This window comes from Peromyscus eremicus, chromosome 6, assembly GCF_949786415.1.
Source record: "Peromyscus eremicus chromosome 6, PerEre_H2_v1, whole genome shotgun sequence".
NCBI lineage: Eukaryota > Metazoa > Chordata > Mammalia > Rodentia > Cricetidae > Peromyscus > Peromyscus eremicus.
The window spans coordinates 82,083,476-82,105,571 of NC_081421.1; the positions used below are offsets into that span (position 1 = coordinate 82,083,476).

The following is a 22,096-nucleotide window of genomic DNA, read 5'->3' on the forward strand; positions in this document are numbered from 1 at the left end:
CTGTATGTGCCAGGCTAGCTGGCCTGCAGGGATTCTCTTGTCTTCACGTCCCAGCTCACTGTAGCACAGATATTCCGGGTTTACACATTCTGAGGCTCTAAACTCAGGTTTTTACACTTGTGCAGCCAGCTTTGTCCACATGAGCCATCTCTCCAGACCACTTTCAGGGGCATGCAAGAGGATGCTTTTAATTACACACTGGAGCACTATTTCAGTAGGGTTTTTAAAATTAATTATTAATTGTTTTGTTTTTACACCCCAAACACAGTTTCCCCTCCCTCCAATCCTCCTAGTCATCCCCCTCCCATCTCCTCCTCCTCCATTTCTCTACAGAAAAGGGCAGGCCTCCCATGGATATCAACTTGATACTCCCATGGAGTATCAAGTTGCAGTGAGACCAGGCACTTCCTCTCCTATTAAGGCTGGATGAGGCAACACAGTAGGAGGAATGGGTTCCAAAAGCAGGCAACAGAGTCAGAGACAGCCCTGCTCCTACCATTTCAGTAGTTTTTAACTGGTAGGAAAGAATAAAGACAATGGCTCAGAGAATTATGTAAGCCCAATGTAGTAAGTCAGGCACACAGCAAGACACCGGCAACCGCTGCCTAGTTTTCACAGTCAGTCCCGTCTTACTGCCTTTTAGTGGACAGCACAGGAGGGAGGCCAGGGTAGGTCCATGCCAAGACACCTTTGAGTGAGCATGTGAAGACACGTGTGACTTACGTGATCATCTGTTATCAACACATGCCATTCCATACAGTCTCTCCCTTTAAAGCTCCAGCACTTCTTCCTGTTTCATCCCCTGCTGATGGCCTTGCTGCCTTTCACTCAGGGAGTAAGGGCGGTCAAGAGCACTTAACTTCCATAAGCTCTCGCTGCCAGACGCAGCCACTTTGCCGCTGAGCCTGGGCCTATACTGCCTTCCCACTCCCATACTGCGGATGGTACGCCTGTGTTCCTGCGGCCTCTTGCCTACCATGTTTATGTTGTAGTATTTCCCCATCTGGCACTTGGATTTACCCCTTCTCTACTAGATCATTCCCACCAGCACACAAACATGCTGGATTTTCTCCTGTCAGAAGGAACCAACCAAACCTGTCCCACAGCTCTCCAGATTATCGTCTATGCTGTCTCTGGCCATCTGGCCAAATTAACTTCCTCCTTCCCAGTTCATCCCTTAACTCTGCTAGCCATAGCCAAAGTCAACTCAAGGACATTAATGCTCTTGAACTCACTCTCTTAGACAATCTAGTACTTTTCATTTCTATTGACATCAAGGTTCAAATGCTAATAAAGGAGTCTTATAAAATAAAGGCTAGCTGCCCACTAACTTAGCATTTACTGTTGCAATACTAGTTTTATGCTGTCGCTAAGGATCTCTGGTATGGATTGCATGCTTCTGCTCCTCCAGAATTCATATGTTGAAAATCTAGCACCCAATAGGATGGTATGGAGTGGTGGGGGCTTTGGGAGGTAATCAGGCCTTGAGACTGAAGCCCTCATGAGTGGATTAATGCATCTCTCCCCTTTTGTCACTGGGGACCAAACCCAGGGCCTTGCACATGTCTCAGTATGTGCTCTACCGCTGAGCTGTACACTGAGGTCTGGATGAATGCACTGTTAACATAGGAGAGAACTTGCACCCTCGCTCTGTAATCTGCCACATGGTGACATATTGAGAAGTCTGTCATCTGCAAACCAGAAAGTAGGCTCTCCAGACACAGGATCTGTTGGTATCATGACTTTAGACTTCTCAGCATCTAGAATACTGACAACTAAATGTATTTTGTTTATATAATACAGTCTGTTGTACTTTGGTATAGTAGCAAAAAACCAAATAAGACAGTCCCTGTTAAGAAAGTGACATACCAATGTACCTTTTATATGCCAGACTCTTATGTAGACACAGGAGAATGAGGAACAGGAAACGTGTTCTGTCTTCAAAGAATTCACATTACAGACTTTATAGCATGGTGCCAGAGAATCCATATTTCCTTAAGACTTTCTTTGGCTTCACCAAGATAACTGTCACATGAATATCTATATATGTATGTGTTTTATATATGTGTCTCATAAATATGTCATACACATATACCACATTTGTGGTAGACATTAGGAATATAGAATGTATTTCCTTTTTTGGTGCTGTGGATGGAAGCCAGGGCCTATTTCATACTCTGCCCTGAGCTACCCTTGGGTCCTTTAGTCTTATTTTCATAGTTTAATGTGGGAAAAGAGAAAGCCAATTCCTATAGTACCGCCTGAAAGTGCTGTGGCAAAGGAAGACACAATTGTAAGAGAGGAGAAGCCCGCAGTGGGAAGGCAGAAGACACAACTATAAGAGAGGAGGAGTCCGCAGTGGGGAGGCAGGACTAAGCTGCATCGTTAACGACACAGGAGTGGAAAGGACAGGGGAGAGAGGGACACATGCATGGTGCCAAGTCACCAGGCAAAGGAGCTGAAATAGCACGAGATGCTCTAGGAAGTGTGTGATGGCACTGGACCGCATAAGAATGAGGGCTGGGAGAGAAAAGAGAGAAACAGAGAGAACACAGACGGCAGGCAGCGGAGATGAGGCGGCAGAAACGATCTGTGGACAAAAATGGATCGTATTTATTAGCTTACAGAATTTCCAATTTCCTTTAAAGTCAACGAATAAATACTGAAGGCCTGAAAGTGGGGAATGGTAGGATAATGTTTTGACTTTAGAAAGATCACTCTGGCAGGACTAAGGAAGATGGAGTTAGACAATAGAGAGAACAGACTAAGCAGGAGGCCAAAGGGGCGTCAACAGAAAATAATGCAGGCATAACTAAGGAAGTAGTCTCACAAAAGGTGAGAGAATATGGCTTTAAGAGCTCTTAGAAGAGAAAGAATTATGACGTTACCAGCAACAGTAGACCTTGCTGCTTGCCTGCCCAACACTCAGTGCCCTGCTAGGCCTTGCTCACCAAACTCCACTTTTCCCTGGAGATCCAGTCTCCTCACTTATCCTTGTGCACACAGAGGGATCCATCCTCCTGACACGGCTACACTGGCTGTCAGTCTAACTTAACAACAGCAATCCATTCCTATGGCCACAGATGCTTAGGGGTGGATATGTGATACAGGTAGACTCAATAAAACATACAGGGCAGTCCTCTGAGAGCATCCAGGAAATGCTTTCTTACTCAACAAAAATAACATCCAGAGACCAGCTAGGGTTTTTTTTTTTTTGTTTTTTGTTTTTTTTGCATATTAATTGTGTTGAAAAAAACTTGAGCAACTGGACACCTGATGTTCAGGTGCAGTGTTGACCAAGAATAAGGTCATTACAGAAGGGAAGGGGATAATGGATTCCTGACTACATTCTTTAGTCAGTGGATTAACCAATCCTGGAGCAGCAATACCTCATGTCTACTTGTTTTGTGTCATCAGTAAGCTATAACTTCATGAAAATCAGGGAACAATCTCTAGTAGGGAGGCTAAGACAAAAAGGTAACAGCCCCTAACAAGCTCTCAAAATAGTCTTTTTTTTTAAAGAAGAGATTCATTTATTTTTCTTATGTGTGTGGTTATTTTGTCTGCATGTATGTCTGTGTACCATGAGCATTCAGTGCCTGAAGAGGCCAGAAGAGGGGGCTGGGTCCTCTGGAACGGGAGTTACAGAGTTACAGCCACATTTGTGTGCTAGAAAAGAACCTGGGTCCTTTGGAAGAACAGCCAGTGTTCCTCACCACTGAGCCATTCTCTAGCCCCCAAAAAGGATGTTGTAATACTTTATTGTCCCAATTATTCAATCTCCAATTTGCTTTACTTAAAATGAGTCAAGTTGAGTAACAACTAAAAGCCTACAGACTACAATAACAACGTTATGAATTACAAAGAGTTAGAGAACATCTGCTTACCTTTGCATAAGCTTTGCCACCTTTTAATTCCTGCAAATACAGAAAACACCATGAGGACATTATATGATGAAGGAAGGATTTAAGATTAAATGTCAGTCAAAGGATTCTAAAGTAGACATTTATATGCTAGTATATGTCACAGACAATAAAAATATGCTGATTTTAAACCCAACTATTCAAACAATAACAACACCCTAAAAACGACCAAAATTTTTACTTTGCTTCTAATTTTATTTCTTTAGTCAGTTTTTGATATGGAGTCTCTTCACATTGTGAGGACTGGCCTTGAGCTCCTGGAGCTCAAGTATCTCGCCTCAGCTTCCCTCAGCCAGGGCTCTGGGCCACATTTTTGAATTTAGCACCGCGCACATCTGTGCGGACTAAGTGTAAGCACTTAGAACAATGTGTGCCCACACTGTGAACTTGGTTTCCTTTTATTACCATGGACAAAATTCCTTTCTCTAGCCTCACTTGAAAAACATCTTTACTGAGAGAACTGTTGCTTCTTTTTTGCAAGTCTGATACTGAAGCGTTTTCTACCACTTCTACCTTGCACACACTCTCCAGGGAGCTCTGTTATTACTTATGAACGCCAGCTGCTCTTTCCCTTTCCTGCCGCCATTTCTATTCCATATGAATTATCAGAATGTCTTCTTCACTGGGTCACTTCACATCCCTTAACAGTGCCATTCTTAAACACAAGGAAAAGTCCTCGAGGTGTTCCTTCACTCCTCAACGGGATTATTTTCATTGCTGTTCCTCTATGGTCAAAATTCAAAAGACTTCTGATCGCTGGGGACTGGGAGGAGTGGAGGGAGGGGAAACTGAGGTCCAGATGTAATGTATGAGAGAAGAATTGAACAAAAATACATTCAAAAGACTTCAACCTCTACCTGCTGCATTCTGTTCTAGTCAACCCTCTTCAACTGGATTTGTTCTCATTTCCCCTCTCTAGTAGCTTGAGATTCCTAATGATCTTTATTTTGTTAAAGCTAAAAGCTCCCTGTCTCCATCTTCGCCTCTCATCAGTGTGTGATGGGCTTGCCCACTTACCTCCTTTCTCCCATCACTTCCCTCTTTAGACCTTCCTGATGCCACATCTGCCTCATTGCCCTTCTGCTTCCCTGGCTGCTGTTCCTCCCATCTCCCCTCTCCTGCATCCATGCCTTTATTTAGCTTCTGCAGAAAGAATGTTAGCTGTACCTTAAGTATCTGCTCTTGCTTTCCATGTAATAGAATCCTGTACTTTTAGTTGGGTATCTGGTTGCCCAAAGTAATGACCATCTCTGTGTAAAACTAAAAGAGTTTTACCTAAGCATTTCTACTTTGAGATATTAAAGCCAACTTTTCTACCATAGCAGCAGCAGCATGGTCTTATAAAAGATCATGATTCTCCTTATTAAAATCTCTCAATGAATCAGATATGGTGGTGTACCTATACTCTCTGCACTTGGGAGGTAGAGGCAGGAAGATCATGAGGTCCCTGTCCCAAAAACCAACTAACCAACCAACCAACCAACCCACTCACCCACCCACCCACCCACCAGAAATGTGCTGGGGAGACAGCTGAGTTGGAAAGAGTGCTTGTTGTACGAGTATGAGGACCTACATAGTTCAGACGCCCAGCACCATTTAAAAAGCTAGGTGTGGCCACACGTACCTGTCACCCCAGTACTGGGGTGGGAGCAAAGAGCAGAGATGTCTCCTCAATTTTCTAAGCCAATCGCTCTTTCCTAAATTATTCTCTGTTTCCCCGTGGTTTTCTATGTGTGACATTTATCGGTACTAAACTAAGTTTATTTTGATAAACTCTGCTTTCTGTTACCCAATTCTCACCAGAAAGTAAAATGTAAGAGGTCTGAACTCCGTTCCAGTTCATTCATCTTCCCAGACTCCAGAGCAGTACGTGGCACATGGATGGCACTAACAGATTTATTGACTGGTGACTGCTTCCCTTTGTCTAGGCAACAGGGTTCACTACCAAACTGGTCATTATCAGATCTGTAGATAAAAATGGTGTCTATCTGTAGTTTTAATTTGCCTAAGATTGGGTATATTGTATGTCTGAAATACTTTCTTTTCAGGGGGACATATTGTCAGCTGTCAACTTCTCCTAAGTGCTGTTGATTCTTTTATACTGTGTAGAGGTGCTCTTTTTATATTAATTAGTTTTTTTTTGACATGATTCACAAGTAGTTTTTCCTAACTACTTGTGACTTTGCTTATGACTCCCCCCCCCCCATAATGGTCAACATGTTTAAATAGATGAGATCTCTGATCTTTCCTTTATACAATACTTAGGGAAGGTTACGTAGAATAGACTTACATAATATACTGCCTTGCATACTCAAGTACAACAGAAGACTACTGGTGATTTACCAGCCTCTCTTCTGACATGTTGGAATCTACTGGCCATCCAACTATGGCCTTTCAGTTTGGTGTGGCCACACAACTAAGTTTTAACCAGAGGGATGTGTACAAAAGACACATGCACCACTTTTGTATCATGTCTGTCCCTATTTCACTAGTCAAGAGAGAACAAGACTGGAGCTGCCTCCTTAGATCTAAAGATGGAACCATATGCTAAAGAAGGTGGAGCTACTATCTTTATCTCAGGTTCCGAAGCAACTTCTATACCATTTTGTTTAAGCCTTTGACTTCTGGGGTCTGTTTTAGCAGTTTAACATACATATTTTGTGCTGGTTAGTTTCTCAACTGGGAAAATACCTCCATCAGATTGCCCCCAGACAGGCCTATAGGGGCATTTTCTTGATTAATGATCGGTGTAGATGTGTGTGGGGGGCATGGCTCAGCTCACTGTGGGTGGTGCCACCCCTGGGCTGAGGTGTATAAGGAAACAGGCTGAGCAAGCCACAGGGAGCAAGCTAGTAAGCAGAGTTCCTCCATGGCTTCTGCTTCAGTTCCTGCCTCTAGTTCCCACCCTGACTTCTCTTCACTCTGTACTCTGTAAGACTAAATAAACCCGTCCCTCCTCAGGTTGGTTTGGCCATGGTGTTTATCACTGCAAAAGGAAGCAAACATGTCCAATGACTATGCCAAAGCCCTACAAAATGAGAAAGGGTTTACTTGAGGTATGACCCAGCACAACTGGTACTTACAGTTTCTGTTGGCTTTACCAGAGTTTGAGCTCATTTGATTTGTAGTCAGGCTTTACTCTAAGCTGGTTATGTTTTTTTTTTTTTCCTTAAAATTCAAAGACTAGCTCGTCGTCCTTCAAGCATCATGATTAGAACTCCATTCAGAAGGGATTCAATGGAAGGGCGGCAGCAGTCAGAGCAGCAAGGTGAAGTTGGCTTCATTTTGTCAGCTAATCTCTACATTCCCGAAGAGTCAGGGAATAACGCCTTATTTGGATGTGGAGATTTAAAGTCATAATTGCCTAAGGTCTCACAGCCGGTAAGGGGCATGCTTGGGGCTCGAAGGCAGGCTGCATGTATAACTGCATGTCTGCCCTTGCTGTACCACACTTCCTCTGCAGAAGCCTCCACTCAGTTATGATTCCTCCAAATAACTATTTTCACAAAGCCTTAGAAACTGTAAGATCATTTCTGTACACATGTATCTACTCTATTCTGAGTGTATCAAGCAATATAAAAAAGGTTAGGATAAAGCCATGCACATCATACTGCTATCAATTCGTTCAAACCATGGGATAACAAATCTAAGAATATAGTTTTAATCGGATACAGAAAGATGTAGGACCAGAGTGGAAAAGAGCGAAAATACTTACATTTCTCATTCTAAGTCTTTATCTTTGCCAACATATACATGCACTCTGATAACTTAAAATATATATATATATATATATATATATATATATATATATATATATATAAAGCTGGGCAAGGTGGCATGCCTGTAATCCCAATACTTGGGAGATAGAGGCAAGGAGGATCCTGAGTTTGAGACAAGTCCAGGCTACATGTGAGTTCCAGGCTGGCTTGAGCTACAAAATGAGCCCGTTTCAGAAAGAATCAGGGGAAAAAAAAAGTGTATAAAATGTAAAATGCACAGTTGGGTTTTTATTTTTCAAGGCTGGGTCATGTGACATAGCCTAGACTGGCCCTAATTTGCCCTTGAAGTGGGGAGTGGGGGAAAAAAAGTCCAACTACTAGCTGACTGGTTGGGGAGATACTGGAATTTGATAGCTGCTGGGAGAGGGACAGTCAGTTTTCTGTAATGAGGCACCACACTCCAGGGCAGGCCCCATTCCCCAGAGCAGTTGGCCCATACACACTGAAATGGATTGAAAAAATAAATAAAAAGAAAACTCAACGTCAGGTGGGTAGGGCAGCGAAGGTGGAAAGGGCGTGTGTAGCAGATCAGGGGAGGCGTCTAAGTATGCTCAAAATACATCGTATGACATTTTCAAAGAATTTTATGAAAATACTATTTTAAAAAAGTTAAAAAAAGTAAAGAGCAGGAATGGATAAATGACAAGCTACAGACATGGACACTCCCAAACGACTCCAAATGCGGTTAACACTCATATGTACAGTATTTCTGAGAAGGAAGTTTTTTTTTTGATTCTTGAGTGACAACCTCAGGTTTGCCACCAGATTTTCCATAGAAATTTAATTTATTGCTGTAAGTGTGGAGTTACAGTTCTACCGTGAGAGCAGATCTAAATAAAGTGAGTCAGTGACTGCAGCTAATTATGGTTTCTGAAAGAGGAGGAATAATAGGCTATTTTTATACCTTCCGTACAGACACTCTGTAGATACAAGGATCCAGGATGCCAGTGGAGGCACTGGCACTCATTTTGCACATAAATGAGAACTTCTTTCTCCAGCGAACACAGTTTGCTTGCACCACCTCCCTGGATAGGGAAAAAACAAAAACCGAAAAGCCAATTAATCACCATGTTAAAAGCACTCTCAATTTTACTCATGTTTACAACACAAAGTTATATAGATATCAGTATTCGCAGGTGTTGAAAGACGGCCCAGGGAATAAAATGACCACTCCACAACACAGGCCTGGGGTGTGGACCGTGCAAAAGTCAGGTGCCTGCAATCCCACCATGTGAGAGACAGAGACTCCCTGGAGTAAGCTGACTAGCCAAACTAGCCAAAAACGGCAGGATCTGGGTTCAGCTAGAGAGCCTGACTCTACACATCAGGAACTGAGCATCTCAGGGTACCACCTGCCATCATGTTGGGCTTCCACACTGAGCATCTCAGGTGCCACCTGCCATCATGTTGGGCTTCCACACTCAAGCACACACAGCAATACATATCAATTCAACAAGCCAGTATTTGCAAGCAGTGGAACAGGAATAATTGGCCATTAGAAATGCAAAGTAGTTAATTTACCCGTCAATCAGTTTAAAGTGACTCTTCATCACTCATTCAATGTATATTACTTTCTGTGTGATGGGTACACGTCTAAATGTTTAAAATACAAGATGAAGGGCAGAATTCCTAACCTTGTAGGACTAACCTTGTGCAAGAGACAGAAATGCACACAAATACTCTTAAGTTTCTCTCTATTTTAGCAACGTGAACTACCATTTCAGAGTTCACAACATGATGCTTTAATCTCACACCAACTCTAAAATGTAGCTGGCCTTTCCCTCAAGGCACATACCAGGAATTTAAGCACAGGAGGGGAGTTAAAATCAAGGTTATTTAGGTGGTGAGTGCAGGTATCACATGCAAGCCAAGCCCATTTAACTCTGAAGTCCTTTGTCCACAGCCCTGAATCTGCTGTTTTTCCAACAACTTTCCTCTTTCAAGTTTCCTGACTTTTGTACAAGCTGTTCTTTTTACTGTTCTGTGTAGGTCCAAGGGACTTAGCCTTAGAAAGCAAAAATAATTATTCTTCTTACAGAAGAAGAGACAATGGGGGTGGTCATGAATAGTGCAAAATGGATAAAGCAAAGAATAAATGTTCTCTAGATTTACTCATCAGTCCACTTAATAGAGGCAAGAGAGCATCTTTTTTTTTTTTTTTTTTTTTTGAGACAGGGTCTTATTATATAGTTCTGCTGGCTAGAACTCACTATGTAGACAAGGTTGGCCTTGAATTCCAAGAGATCAACTTGCCTCCTAAGCACCATCACACCTGGCCTCAATATTTGTATTAATTCTTGAGAATTTCATACGTACATATAAAATGTATATTGATCATATTCACTCGGTCCTCCCCCCCCCCCCTGCGCTAATTCCTCCCACATCCATCACATCTGTTCCTACCTCCCAACTTCATGTCTTTTTTTAAAATAGCCAACTGAATCCAGTTTGTGCAGCTCATACACTCATGGGCGTAGGGTCATCCTGAAGCACCTACCAGGAACCATAGCCTTAAAGTAAACGAACACTCCATATCCCAGAAGTGGCACCTCTGGCTCCTCAGGGGATCTTGAGTCCTTCCCCGCTCCATGCTGGGATGTTGACTGGCTTGATTGTGTACAGGCAAACACAGCTGCTGGGAGCTCGACCAGAAAACGCTGTTTCTGCCCAGCCCTCCCCAGTCTCTGACTTACAATCTCCTCATCTCCCCACCCCTCCTCTGTGATCGTCCCCAGAGCACAGATGTGATGAGGCTGATTTTCTTAAGAAAGCACACAGCTGGATCACTTCTCTGGAGCAACAGAGACTGATGAATGAGATCAACAATTCAGATAAAGGTTGGAGAAAAGGAAAAATAGGGTGAATGCAGTGGTGTGGCAACTTGTAGCTGCCTCTGCGAATAAACGAATGTGTGTTAAGAACACTGAGTTTGGTTTTATAAATAAACAAACTTTTAAAATGCCCAGAAAAATCACGAAAATAATAAAAAAAACCCATAGGATTTTTAATTATTGTTTCCCTCCCAGCATCACTTGGTCCCAAGACTTGAAGGCATCAGCCATGTGCCTGGAGCTCCCAAGAAAGGCATGAGGATACACTGATGACCTGGGACCTTCAGGAATTCGTGATCGTTCCTGTCACCAACACCGCTGGTGCGGGATCAGCTATCAAGAACAATATTTTTTGTTTGGTTTGGTTTTTTTGAGACAGGGTTTCTCCGTATAGTTCTGCCTGTCCTGGAACTTGCTCTGTAGATCAGGTTGGTCTCGAACTTGAAGATCTGCCTACTTCTGCCTCCAGAGTGCTGGCACTAAAGGTGTGTGCCACCAAACGCCTGGAAAATATTGTTCTAAATATTTTTTAAAAAGCATGCTAGTTTTTTTGTCCTTAGAAAATATAAACTTCTAGCTAAAGATAGCTTTAACTTTCTCCCTCAAACTTATCAAGTTTTTTTTTTTTTTTTTTTTTTTTTTTTTTTTTTTTTTTTTTTTTAAGGCATCATCTCAGCAGAAGACAAAAACAAGTATTCAGGAACAGACAACTGGTAGTTAATTTAGCAACCAAAGAAATCTGAATCTGACACTGTTAACGTTGAAAGCCAAGAGTGGAACTTTAAATTGGTTCTGAAATAAAATGAAGGAAGGACCAAAGGTAGAGGGCCGATTGAAAGCTGTTTTAGAAGCAGCCAGACCCCGACTCATGCAGGAAGCTCAGCTTTATGCTCCTGACAGGGGAGCAGATGACCCTCTGGCCTGTGTGACCCCAGGGCAGGTCTCAGTGGCATGACAGCATAGTGAGCAGAGGAGAGGAAGATGAATGGGCACTGGCCCTTCTTCTCTAGCTCCGGCAACGCTGGAAACACGCACGAATTCATCGGGAAAATTCTAAGGAGATGGACACTAAAGGCTCCCAAAAAAATGGTCCAAGCCATCTCAGCCTGTAGTAAAAACCCAAGATGCCAAGCACCCTCCATCTGCACAGAGCTTTACCAGCTTCAGAGCTGTAGTTATATCTAAGCTGGCACCGTAGGAGAAGCTCTTACCAGGAAAAACAGATCAAAATGAATAGCCAAAAAAAAAAAAAAAAAAAAAAAAAGAAGCAACTTCAACCAAACTTTCAGTTGGTGCTGGAAGAAGAGAAGTTCTCAAATGAAAACAAATTATGGGCTGGAGTGATGGCTCAACCCCCACAGTTGTCCTTTACCATCCATTTTCACACTCAGGCACGCGCATGCACACGCACACATGCACACGCACAAATACGTGTAATAAGAAAAAGAAATCGCATCGACTACACAGGACTAAGATGGTATTTAAAACAACAAGAAGCCAGGCAGTGGTGGTGCACGCCTTTAATCCCAGCACTCAGGAGGCAGAGCCAGGCAGATCTCTGTGAGTTCGAGGCCAGCCTGGGCTACCAAGTGAGTTCCAGGAAAGGCGCAAAGCTACACAGAGAAACCCTGTCTCGAAAAAAAAAAAAAAAAAAAAAAAAAAAACAAGATCACAGGCCCCTAAAACACGTTAATGGAAACCAAACTACTGGGCTGGGCCTTCCGTTTGTCGCTTTGGACTCCCTCTACCTCTCTCATAGCCCAGAGGCCAGCCTTCATGGACTGCACAACCAGGCTTCCTGCTGACTAGCTCTTACACTGGAAAAGGAGCAGCATGGAGGGAGGAGAGGGCTGAGGGCAGGAGCAGGGAGAAAAGACGTTCAATCTCCCGGCTGTTCCTTCTTAGGTGTATCAGAAACAGAGAGATGTTGGGGACTGCAGTTTTCCCGAGGGCTTGGTACGTAGGCTTTGAACTATGAACATGTTAACCTTTGTTAAAATAAAAACCGGAAAACTGAGAATATTACTAAGTACTGAAAAATCTTAAAACGGAAGGAAGTTACACATGGGAGAGCCAGTATGGTGACCCACGCCTGTAATCTCAATACTCAGAAGGAGACTGAAGGAGGAAGAACACAATTGGACACCAATTTGGCCTAGACTACAAGACTATCTCTAAAAGAAAAGTATTTAACACTGAAAGCCATTATTTCTAATTGTTTTAAATTTTCACCAGGTGAATATTCTTTATTGTCTAATATACGAAAATCAAATAACCTCATTTTAGCCAACTTCCTGTCACTACCATGCATTTCTGAGTCAAATCAACTTCCAAAGAGAAGAGGCTTCCTTCGGGGTTTTGGTCTGGGACTGACTGGCTTGGTTGCACCGGGTCTGGGGCAAGGCAGCCTAGTGTAGTGGGAGCGTGTGGTGGAGGAAAAGCCCTTCCCTTCACAGCTAGAAAGCAAACCGAGGGAATGGGTCAGGAATACGGAATCCCTTTGGGAGTATGGTTCCTAATGACCCTAAGTACCCCCCATTTGGCTCCATCTCTTAAAGGTTCCATTACCTCCTAATAGTGCCATGCTGGGAACAAGCCTTTACCACATGAACATCTGGATCCAAATTACAGCAGCACCTTAAAATGTTACTAAGCTAAATATTCTAGGAATTACGTCAGAAATAAAAACCAAAGCACAAATACTACAAAGCCCCAAACCTTGGTTTATGTTTTGTGGCTTTTTGTTTGTTTGTGAAATATCAGTAATTCCCCAACTAAACTAATTAGAAACACACACTAGTTTTTTTTTTTTAAATCTAGTTTAAAACACTCTTACAAGGTAGCATCTTTATAATGATTTCATGTACCAAATCTCATATGCTATCATTTGCACAAACAGAGGGCAGCTTCAGCCTGAGTAACGAAATTAAAGATACCAAGTGCACTTTGCATGTACCTGTTGTCCTTAGAAAACAATTAAGTGGGAAGCATTTCATATTTACCTAGTTTATCTAGAGGGTGGGAAACCAACAGGAAGTCTGGTAGACTTGGGAGAAACTAGGTTAGGAATAGCAGTATACGTATGGGCAGGACTGTAGCATGTAAGGAATGGGTTTTAATAAAGATATTAGATCTTCCAGAGGAAAGCATGCTTCTCATTTCCACCTCCACCTGCTGACTTTCCCTTTAGTGAAAACGTCCACAGCAGTTGCTGAGTGCTTTCAATACACCAGAGCCTACACATTTATACACTGTAACACAATAGCAAAGGAACTGAGAGAAACTGTCCAACTTCACTAAGCTGAAAAGAACCTGAAGGGATCATGTCTAGTACCAACTACCAATTCCTGCCCATCACTTTCTCACTATCCAGAAATTATTTCCTTTCCTGCATCTAGCATCACTATTCTAACTCAGACTCTTAGCATCATTTCCTTGGATTATTTTAAGAGCCTCCTTAATGGTCCCTGCTTAAATCTGCTTCCCTCAGATCTCTACCTGAGAGTGTGGTTCACACCTGTAATCCCAGGATTTGGGAAACCAAGGCAAGGAAAAAACAAAAGAAAAAAACTTAAGTGAGTTTGTTTGAGGATAACCTGGGCTACAGAGACCCTGTCTCAAAAACAAACAAACAAACAAAAAACAAAAACAAAAAACTCAAAAAACCCTAAAACCCCCAAAACAAAAAAAGTGTATTTGTGTTCCTAAGGCGATTACTCAGATTTTTCTCTGGTAATCTTTCCTGTGTACACACAGACCTTGGGAAAAAGCTGTCCAAACTAAACAAATCCAAAAAGCTGCAAAGTTAGTGTGTGACATTTGTTATACTGATGGGTTACCACGGAAACCCACGCAAACTCCTTGGCAACTGAGACAAAAGTCACATTAGTAACTGCTTTCTGTTAGGTGAGTCATTAACTTCCTATGAGTTTGACGGTTGCTCAACCACTGTCTAGAGAGAGAGCAAAGGAATGTGATTTGTGTAGACACTGTGGAAAACCAAACATTTCAAAGATAACACGATAAAGCTGCTGAAACGAACATGGAATAAGCAGAGGACTCAGAAGAAGAGCAGGCTGCTATGGCCATTGTTTATGTTTCAAAGAATCAGAGGAAATCGGGAATGTTGTTGAAAACTCCAACACAAACTGGAATGGAAGTGGATGGAGCCAATCTTTGTGACTAAATATTATTCCAATGTCATCATCATTCTCCAGTAACCAGCAAATGTGGACTCTAGGCACATGTTTAGAATGACCCTGTGTCCTGACTATTCAAGACATTTTACACCTTTCAGCAACAGGGATAGAAAACAATGAGCTAATGAGGAATGTCAGCCGTTGGTCAGGCAGTACAGCCTGGAGGTTAGCCGCTTACCCACCGCTGGTTTGTGTGGATTCAAACCCCACCTCAGCCAGCTGCCAGCTGTCACTCTGGCACATTCTCCAATTGCTCATATTTACAGTGCTTTCTCTGAGATCAGTACCTACCCCCCGATGGGAACCCAGGGAAACCAAACACATTATTACACACTGTTCCAAACAGCACCTGGGGTACAGTGTAGCTCAATAATAAATGTTAGAGGCTGTCATTTTCAAAGATACATGTACTTCTAAGTCCACTCAAATTTGTCTGCCGAAGTGAAATAATGGCCAAGTTTATAGAGATTTTTTTTCTTGATTTAATGAAGACCTATCTATTTTAAAAGACACATAGATTCTGACAAAGAATGAACTTTTGTGAACCAAGTATTTTAAGATTGTGAGGATCAGTTAGATCTGTAAAACTGACTCTGAATTGCAACACTAAAGATCCACCGATCTGTCAACTCCAGCAGCATTTTTGGCTCGAGTAAATGCATGGCAGTAACAGCATCAGGAAAATGGAAGAGAAGGAGGTCTGGCTTTATTTACTCATTCACTGATTCATTTTACTAGTGGGTGAGGCAGAGAGGTAGACAACCCAGTCCTAGAGTCTCCTTCTTGGAAACACTGGGTAGGCAGACAGGTGCATAGAGAGAACTCAGGAGAAAGGACTGGAATCATGAACGCGAGTCTTCACCAGGAGAGAGGGTGAGGCCATCTGGGGAGAGTGGCGAAGGAGGAAGGGTCGAGGATAGCCTGCAAGGCCCCCAATATCAGAGCAGGAGAGAGGCAGGGGAGGCCATGGAGTGTCTACAGGAGGAGAAAGGGCACTAGAGCGTCAGCAAAGGCAACCGGAAACTGTTTTAAGAAGCTCTGCTCAGCAATGTCAAATGTGGCCAAGAGGTCAGATGAGATAGAGGACAAAAAGGAGTCACCCATAACGCTGGCGACTGAAGTTTTGGTGACAAAGTGGGATCGGAGTGGATTACTACGGGGGCAGATACAGAGATGTGGGCAACTCACTTCAAATCCGCTAGGAATGAAGTGAGAGTGGAGAAATTTACGGCTGCATCCAACTGAGGACATGACACGGGGAAGATTTCACTTAAACATGTGGGAAAGTTAAGCACCTTCAGTACGAATGGGGGAAAACAGTGTAGGGACCAAAGTGACCATTTGGGTGGATACGAGTGATGGTGCCACAGAAGACTGATCCCTGAGAATGTCAGAAACAATAGAGCCCAGACCATAATTAGGGATTGGACCTGGACAGAAGGGATCACCTCGCATCATGAGGTAAAGAATGAAATTGAATGTAAACAAAGATGTCAGCCAACAATTCTTTATTGCCCTGAATTGTTCCAAGGAGAATTTCATATAAAATGCAGCATTCCTTGGCACATAGTATGTAATCAAATAAGTGTTAGCTGAATACTTGCTTATTTAAAATCTGCTATAAATATTACAAAAAGCCTCTACAGCTTCATGTAAGAAAAGAGCTGCATTCAGTGACTGACAGATATCCTGATGAAGACACACATGTATTTAATACATGTGAAAATGTATACACATGCCTACACAGCACATACACATGAGAAAATGCATTCCTTATATGGAATGGAAGAAAATTTATAACTATGCATATAATCAGGGGTTAATATCCAAAACATATAAAGAACTCACAACTCAATAATAGCAACATAAAAAAACTTGATTGAAAATGGGCCAAAGACTTGAATAATCATTTCTCAAAAATGTTTGTACAATTGGCTAACAAGTTTATGAAGAGGTGCTTACCATTAATATCAGAGAATCATACACATATACCCAAATGAGATGATACCCACACTAACTAAAGTGGCTGTTATTAAATAGTTAAATTATAACAAACGCTGATAAGGATGTAGAAAAAAGAGAACTCTGGTATATATATATATATGGTTTTGGTAAAGCCATTATATAAAAAAGAGTATGGAGGTTCCTCAAAAAATTAAAAATAGAACCATGACAGGACCCAGCAACCATACATATCTTTGGGTATGTATCCAAAGCAGACAGAATCAGGGCTCTTTGGTTTGGTTTGTTAGTTGTTTGGTTTTTGAAGTTAGAGTCTTGCTGTGTAGCCCAGGCTGGGCCTTGAACTCATAATCTTCTTGTCTCAGGTTTCCAAGTGCTGGGATTATGGGCAAGTGCAGTCACAATGGCTTGAAATTAGTATTTTTAAGAGACACCTGCAATCCATGTTTGTTTCAGCGTTGTTCACAATAGCCAAGATTTGGAAAAAACCCACTTGTCCATCAATAGATGAAAAAATAAAGAAAATGTCACAGACACAGACAGATAGACAGACAGACACACACACACACATCCCACACACACTGCATGTTTTTTTTTAAATGAAAGGATATTTACCCATTTGTAATGTGGCCTAGAAGATAAGATACTATGTGAAAATATCAACAAGAAAGAAAAATATTGTACATCACTTATACGTGCAATCGAAAAACTGTCAAATTCATTCAAGAAAGTGAATTCATTTTTCTGTAACTATAAATTCCATTTAGCACAACTTCCATTCTATCTATCTATCTATCTATCTATCTATCTATCTATCTATCTATCTATCTATATGATGCACAAAAATGCAATAGGAAAAAAAATTCAGAATAATCTAAGGAAAGGTCCCACACTGGAAATTTGGGAATATATATCACAGTCTAGGAAAACTTAATAAAAGAAAAACTAAACAAAAAATCCCAAATTCAATAAGGTAAAAACCATGGAAGGATATAGGAAATGAAAATCCACTTATGGGCTATGGCATTCTGAGAAAGGGAAGTGGGAAGGGATAGGAGGAGGCACATTCCTTCCTCTGAAGTGAGTTAAAAGACTTCTGCTGCTGATGGTTAAGTCTGAGGGCAAAGTGTGAGACCAAGAAAGCTCAAATAACAAAATGCAAGACCTCCTCGGAAGTAGACAAGGCCTATGTGGCCTCCCTTTGCAGCTCCAGAAGGAACTGGAGGAATTGCCTTGTATGTCGTGGGCCTGAGGTGGGACACACAGAAGCGTTTCATTTTCCACTGGGAATCTTAGGGACTACAGCTCTGACTATACCTTTCACCCATACAAGTCCCAGAAAGAGACAGTGAAAGTCCGCATCACCTCTTCTGCTGGTCCCTTCTCAGTGTCCATTCGCTTGGTGCTGTTCTCCTTCCCAATTTACTCATCCATTTAACCCCCACCCTCCACCAGGGATAGACAAGCTCTCACATTCCCAACCTCCTGACCTCACTCATTGGCTGACCGAAACCTGGCAGCTTCCTGACGACACTGTTGGCATTGTGCACCTACAGGGAGGTGTCCTGACCTCACTCACGGGCTGACTGACACCCGGCAGCTTCCTGATGACACTGTTGGCATTGTGCACCTACAGGGAGGCGATGTGTATTCCCCCTCCTCCCCGTCTTCCTCTGGTTAAGAGGCAGCTTGTTCCTAAATCCCTTGCCACTTGCAAGCTCTAAGTCTTTTTTCAAGCCGGGCTTAAGAGCTGGAGGCATGTGGTGCCTGGCTATGTCACACTCTTCTAGCTCACATCACAGAAATCCCTTTCCACCCCAACCTCTGTGTTCATTCTGCCTACTTCAACACCATGAGAAGAACTTCATATCCTAGGTTCAGAGTTCTTTGCCCTACTCAACCTTCACACATTTCAGCAACACTCATATCCTGGACCAAGCCAACTCTTGATCACAGTTCTACTGAAGTAACCTCAAGTGTTAATGTTCTGTTCTCTAACTGGGTATGATGGCTCATGCCTGTAATTCCTGTACTTAGGAGATGGTTTGTAACTAGAGTTTTCCTGCCTTGACCACAGTCAGGACAAATCTTTGTCACTCACCAGTCCCACAGCCGCTCAGACCCAACCAAGTAAACACAGAGACTTATATTGCTTACAAACTGTATGGCCGTGGCAGGCTTCTTGCTAACTGTTCTTACAGCTTAAATTAATCCATTTCTATAAATCTATACCTTGCCACATGGCTCGTGGCTTACCGGCATCTTCACATGCTGCTTGTCATGGCACGGCTGGCAGTGACTCCTTCTGCCTTCCTGTTCTTTCCTTTCTCCTCTCTGTTAGTCCCGCCTATACTTCCTGCCTAGCCACTGGCCAGTGTTTTATTTATTGACCAATCAGAGTAATTTGACATACAGATCATCCCACAGCAGATGGGTGCAAAAGAATCAGGAGTTTGAGGCCACGCTGGACTACTTAAGACCCTGTGGCATTTTGAATAAGAATGCCACCTGCCCCCCATAGGCTCATATATTTGAAAGCTTGGCCATCAGGAAGTGGCATTATTTGAAAGGATAAGGAGGTAGGTATGGAGTAGGTGGGACTTGTTGGAGGAAGTGTGTCACTGGGGTGGGCTTTGAAGTTTCAAGGGCCCAAGCCAGGCCCATTGTCTCTCTTGTCCTGCTGCCTGCAGGTCAGGATGTAGAACTCTCAGCTACTTCTCCAGCACTACATCTGCCTGCATGCTGCCATGCTCCCTGCCACGAGGATAATGGACAAAACCTTTGAAGGACTCACCCTCTGAAACTGTAAGCCAGCCCCAATTAAATGCTTTCTTTTACAAGAGTTGCCATGGCCATAGTGTCTCTTCACAGCAATAGAACATTGACTAAGACAGACCCCATCTCAAACAATCAAAAATAAAAATAAAATAATATTCCACTCTCTGAGCACAATCTTTGCCGTTCTTCAACTCAAGGACTACACATCGTTCTTTGTACACGTTTTCCTCGGAGATCACTGAAGCCTCCATTCTGCAACCTTTCTCATTACCTGATTTACCTTCCTGGCCTGACTTCCTTCCTTGTACATGTGGAATTCTGAGACTAAATTCTAAATCCTGCATGATATTCTTAAAAAGGAGACTCTGCTTTTGTTCCCACAAAAAACAAGAGACTATGGATTTGTTCCAGATTAAGATACATCAGGTTTGACCAGCCAAGACCCCCTGAAAAGTCTCCGATGACACCATGGTCCAGATGATCCAACATCCAGAATGGTTTGAAGGCAACTGGCTCAGACAATACAGCCTCATGGACTACTCCATAATCCTAAAATTTTCTTTCTGTCCCCATAAGATACAGCGCCCCCCTCCAGCAGGAAGTAATAAGAAAAGCTATGCCCAAATTCCCAAATTATATGTAATTTTACTTTGTTAAGGTTAAAACCTTCTCTTTTTTTTTTTTTAAAAAAAAAAAGGAAAAGTACTATGGGATGTTCTGTATGTCAAGTGTGTTGCTGATTGATCAATAAATAAATCACTGATTGGCCAGTGGCCAGGCAGGAAGTGTAGGCGAGACAAGGAAGAAAATAAAGTTGGGAAGTGGAAGGCTGAGTCAGAGACACTGCCAGCCGCCACGATGACAAACAGCATGTGAAGATGCCGGTAAGCCATGAGCCATGTGGCAAGGTATAGATTAATGGAAATGGATTAATTTAAGCTGTAAGAACAGTTAGCAAGAAGCCTGCCATGGCCATACAGTTTGTAAACAATATAAGTCTCTGTGTTTACTTGGTCGGGTTTGGGCGGCTGTGGGACTGGCAGGTGAGAGAGATGTGTCCTGACTGTGGGCCAGGCAGGAAAACTCGAGCTACACCTGCGCTTATCTTAGTTACCTTGCCTCTTGATTTCTCCATCTATCCATAAACTTCTAAGCTAGAACCACCCCTTCTGCCTATTCTCTCCTAGCTCACATGTGCTGCTGGAGAAAACCACATGAATATGCGTGTTGCTATTGTTGAAATTCATATTTGAAATTGCAGGCAGGTCTTTTTGATTTGGCCAGCTTCCTCTCCTATTCCTTGTCTAATCTTTTATTATTATAGCCATCCTCTCTCTCTCTCTCTCTCTCTCTCTCTCTCTCTCTCTCTCTCTCTCTCTCTCTCTCTCTCTCCTCCTCCTCCTCCTCTCTCTATCATCCATCCATCTATCTATCTACCTACTATCTATCTGTCTGTCTATCTATCTATCTATCTATCTATCTATCTATCTATCTATCTATCTATCTATCTGCCTACCTACCTACCTACCTACCTACCTATCATTTATCACTGTACCTTTACTTTTTTGTTTTTGAAACAAGGTCTCACTATGTAGCCCCAGCTGGTCTTGAACTCATGATTCTGCTGCATTTGCCTCTGCTGGGATTATGTGGCTGTGCTACCACATGCTGCTTCCTTTCTAGATCACTACTGAAAAACGAAGGTGGTCCTTCAGATAAGTATTCTTTTCCATTTCAGCCCCAAACCAACCTCCCGCTCCGCCTAAGTCATTCCTCTGCTTCTGGCTCCCTGGGATGCAGAGCAGGCTCAAGTCTATACCCCTCGATATGACTACTTCTTTTCCCTCTTCATGTGGCAGCAGTGACACACTGGACAGCAGCTGGACTTGAAGAAAAAACTTTCAAAACAAGGCCTGGTGGTGGACACCTGTAACCCCAGTGTGGGAAGGCTGAGGCAACAGTATCAAAAGTTCAAGGTCATCCCTGGCTACACAGCAAGTTTGAGGCCAGCCTGGGCTATTGAAGACTGCCTGGGAGGGGGCGGGGAAGAGGAGAAGCAAAAAGAAAGAGAAACAAAGAAAAGGTGAGAACTTTGCTGAGGATTTTTCTTCCATGACATTGTCCTTGACTCTTTCCCCAACTTACAAAAGAAAAAGTCAGTAAATACTTCCTCCTCCCTGCTTGTTCCTGCATCTATTTTTATTATTGCAAAACTGACCCTGTGTGTCAGTTTCTCAAAAAGGCAATTAAGGGATCCAATGACTAGTACAGACAAAAACCTTTAGGAATTCTGTGAGAAGAAATCATAGTGCGATGGTGGGGGAAGGTTTTTATTCGTACAACAAATAACCAACGCGTTCAGGACAGAATGCGTTCAGGGCAGAGTTGATACAGGAGCGGTTAGAGAGAAATAAGGAGAGGGCTGTGGACTGTGATGGATGTAAAACGGGGGAACCTTGGACCAGGACTGTGAAGGACGGCTGGAGTGTCGTTCAAATGAAATGAAAGTGGGGATGTGGGAAAGGGCAGCATAGCAAGGACACCGAATGCATGAATATTTGGCAATACAACTGTGTGAAAGGATGGTGTAGGAACAAGAGCGGTGAGAAACAGAGTAAAAAACG

At 42.7% G+C, this 22,096-nt stretch overlaps 1 protein-coding gene across 1 annotated transcript in view; it reads right to left on the minus strand.

The window, feature by feature from the left end:
- The window catches only part of Eeig2 (EEIG family member 2), a 51,370-nt gene that overhangs the window by 19,403 nt on the left and 9,871 nt on the right, over window positions 1–22,096 (minus strand). Inside the window, exons 2-3 of the mRNA XM_059266115.1 lie at window positions 8,607–8,727; window positions 3,888–3,917 (exon numbers count right to left, since the gene is read on the minus strand). Coding sequence (XP_059122098.1) covers window positions 3,888–3,917; window positions 8,607–8,727 — 151 coding nt within the window. The remainder of the gene's footprint in view (window positions 1–3,887; window positions 3,918–8,606; window positions 8,728–22,096) is intronic.